The sequence below is a fragment of the Monopterus albus genome, unplaced genomic scaffold (genome assembly GCF_001952655.1).
Source record: "Monopterus albus unplaced genomic scaffold, M_albus_1.0 scaffold338.1, whole genome shotgun sequence".
Lineage (NCBI taxonomy): Eukaryota > Metazoa > Chordata > Actinopteri > Synbranchiformes > Synbranchidae > Monopterus > Monopterus albus.
This window is the reverse complement of record NW_018128218.1, coordinates 642909-645519: the sequence shown is the minus strand read 5'-3', so window position 1 is coordinate 645519 and position 2611 is coordinate 642909. Positions and strand designations below refer to the sequence as shown.

General features: G+C 39.2%; 1 protein-coding gene across 1 annotated transcript in view; it reads right to left on the bottom strand.

Annotated features, from left to right (window-relative positions):
* Nucleotides 1-2611, bottom strand: part of LOC109974549 (histone-binding protein RBBP7) — a 22105-nt gene that overhangs the window by 8761 nt on the left and 10733 nt on the right. Inside the window, exons 7-8 of the mRNA XM_020624776.1 lie at nt 1681-1807; nt 1480-1557 (exon numbers count right to left, since the gene is read on the bottom strand). Of these exons, the coding sequence (XP_020480432.1) occupies nt 1480-1557; nt 1681-1807 (205 nt within the window). The remainder of the gene's footprint in view (nt 1-1479; nt 1558-1680; nt 1808-2611) is intronic.

The following is a 2611-nucleotide window of genomic DNA, read 5'->3' as shown; positions in this document are numbered from 1 at the left end:
ATGATTCTGTGGTGGCATCTGCAGTTTTTTACGCTGTTGTGGGTTGGGCAGGAGGTAGCACGGTCAGGGACAGAAAGAGACTCAACAAGCTGGTTAAGAGAGCTGGGTCTGTCCTGAACTGCTCTCTGGATTCCATCGAGGAGGTGGCAGACAGAAGGATGCTGGTGAAACTAAAACCCATCATGCATAGCCCCTCCCATCCCCTGCACAACTCTGAACAGTTCTTTAGCACGAGACTGTTACATCTCCAGTGTAAGAAGGAACATTACTGCCGGTCATTCCTCCCCACAGCCATCAGACTGTACAACACATCACTGCAGTGATAAGATAGGTGAAATTATGAGGGACTATGGTGGAGGACTGAGGTGCAAAATTCAGATCCTGGGGGTGAAATGCATTGTAAATAGGCTCATGTGTAATATCTTGCTCCTGATCTCTCTCAAATATTGTACATTGCCCTGCTTTAGGTATTTTTGAGTAGTTCCTCAGGGATTATTATGGCTGAAACACAGGCTTCTTTCCCCCATTGTGGGATTAATTGTGAGAGTAATATTCAATTGTCTTGATTTCCTGGTTGTTTTCTTGATTCCTCTCAATACTACTACTAATACTCTTTTTTGTCTTGTTCCTAGGTATCTTTTTTAACTTGTGTCTCAGGGACAAACTGTGGGAGGTCTATTCTTGTTCTTGATTGTCTCTGAAATACTATATTTTTGTTTGGTTTTTCGGGTACCTGGATCTTGTTTTCTCAAGATATGTGTGGGGTGTTTAGTCTTATTGTTTTGTCCTTTACTGCTGCTGGAACACTGGAATTTCCCTACTGTGGGATCAATAAAGTTCTACCCACCTACCTATCTACTCATTATGCAGAATGACACATTCCACATTCCTATATATCTTATTATTGTTTTATAACTACTGATGCATTATTGTGTACATCACAATTAATGTTGCAGCTGGTTAAAGGGGAGCAAGTTTTAACTAGTTCATATGCATTTAATTTGAATTACTACTGGATAAATTGTAAATTTTCCACCAGAGATCAATGAGGTCTTATAATTATACTGTATTTTTTTGTATTAATCTAGTTATGACAAGTAACTACCAACTAAAGTTACAAAATAAATATAGTGGAGTAAAATGTACAATACTTGCCTCTCAAATGCAGTGAAGTATGATGTAACAGAAAATGAAAATACTCAAGTACTGATACCTCAAAATTCTACTTAAGTACAGTACTTGAGCAAATGTACTTACTTCCACCTCTGTTTAGAACATATTAAAATAATGTGCAATCAATTTGCAATTAATCAAGTTAACTATGGACCATCTTGTGATTAAAAATTTTAATCAAATGACAGCACATATACACACATATACGTGTGCATGTGTGTGTATACATATATACACAGAGAGAGAGAGAGAGAGAGTCTCATATACATTGTGTTTGTACAACACTGAAGCTATTTAAATTCTTACCTGGAAAATTTCATCTTTGTGGGACTCAAAAGAGTGTAGTTTCAGTTTCAGATTCCTTAAATCCCACAATGCAACAGTCTGAGAGAAACAAAAATGTGTCAATTTTTCCACAAGTTGATTTGTTGCCCAGGTACATCATTATAATTCTGAATTTGGCAAAAATATTTCAGAGATCAGAGAGTATTTTTGCTTCTACTCTACCTTATCTGCAGAACCAGTGGCAAGAATGAACTCGCTGTATGGATTGAAGCTCAGACAGTTGACCTCAGCAGTATGAGCATCAACTGAGTGGCTGGCTTTAGATGTGTTGTTGGATCGAGTGTCCCATCTGGTGGGGTAAAATGGAACACCAGAAGGTGAAGAGACATTATATTTGGTCCATTCTTCCATTATCTACAGTGGGTACGGAAAGTATTCAGACCCCCTTAAATTTTTCCACTCTTTGTTATATTGCAGCCATATGCTAAAATCATTTAAGTTCATTTTTTTCCTCATTAATGTACACACAGCACCCCATATTGACAGAAAAACACAGAATTTTTGGCATTTTTGCAGATTTATTAAAAAAGAAAAACTGAAATATCACATGGTCATAAGTATTCAGACCCTTTGCTGTGACACTCATATATTTAACTTAGGTGCTGTCCATTTCTTCTGATCATCCCAGAGATGGTTCTACACCTTCATTTGAGTCCAGCTGTGTTTGATTATACTGATTGGACGTGATTAGGAAAAGCCACACACCTGTCTATATAAGACCCTACAGCTCACAGTGCATGTCAGAGCAAATGAGAATCATGAAGTCAAAGGAACTGCCTGAAGAGCTCAGAGACAGAATTGTGGCAAGGCACAGATCTGGCCAAGGTTACAAAAAAATTTCTGCTGCACTTAAGGTTCCTAAGAGCACAGTGGCCTCCATAATCCTTAAATGGAAGACGTTTGGGACAACCAGAACCCTTCCTAGAGCTGGCCATCCGGCCAAACTGAGCTATCGGGGGAGAAGAGCCTCGGTGAGAGAGGTACAGAAGAACCCAAAGATGACTGTGGCTGAGCTCCAGAGATGCAGTCAGGAGATGGGAGAAAGTTGTAGAAAGTCAAAGAAAGTCAACCATCACTGCAGCCCTCCACCAGT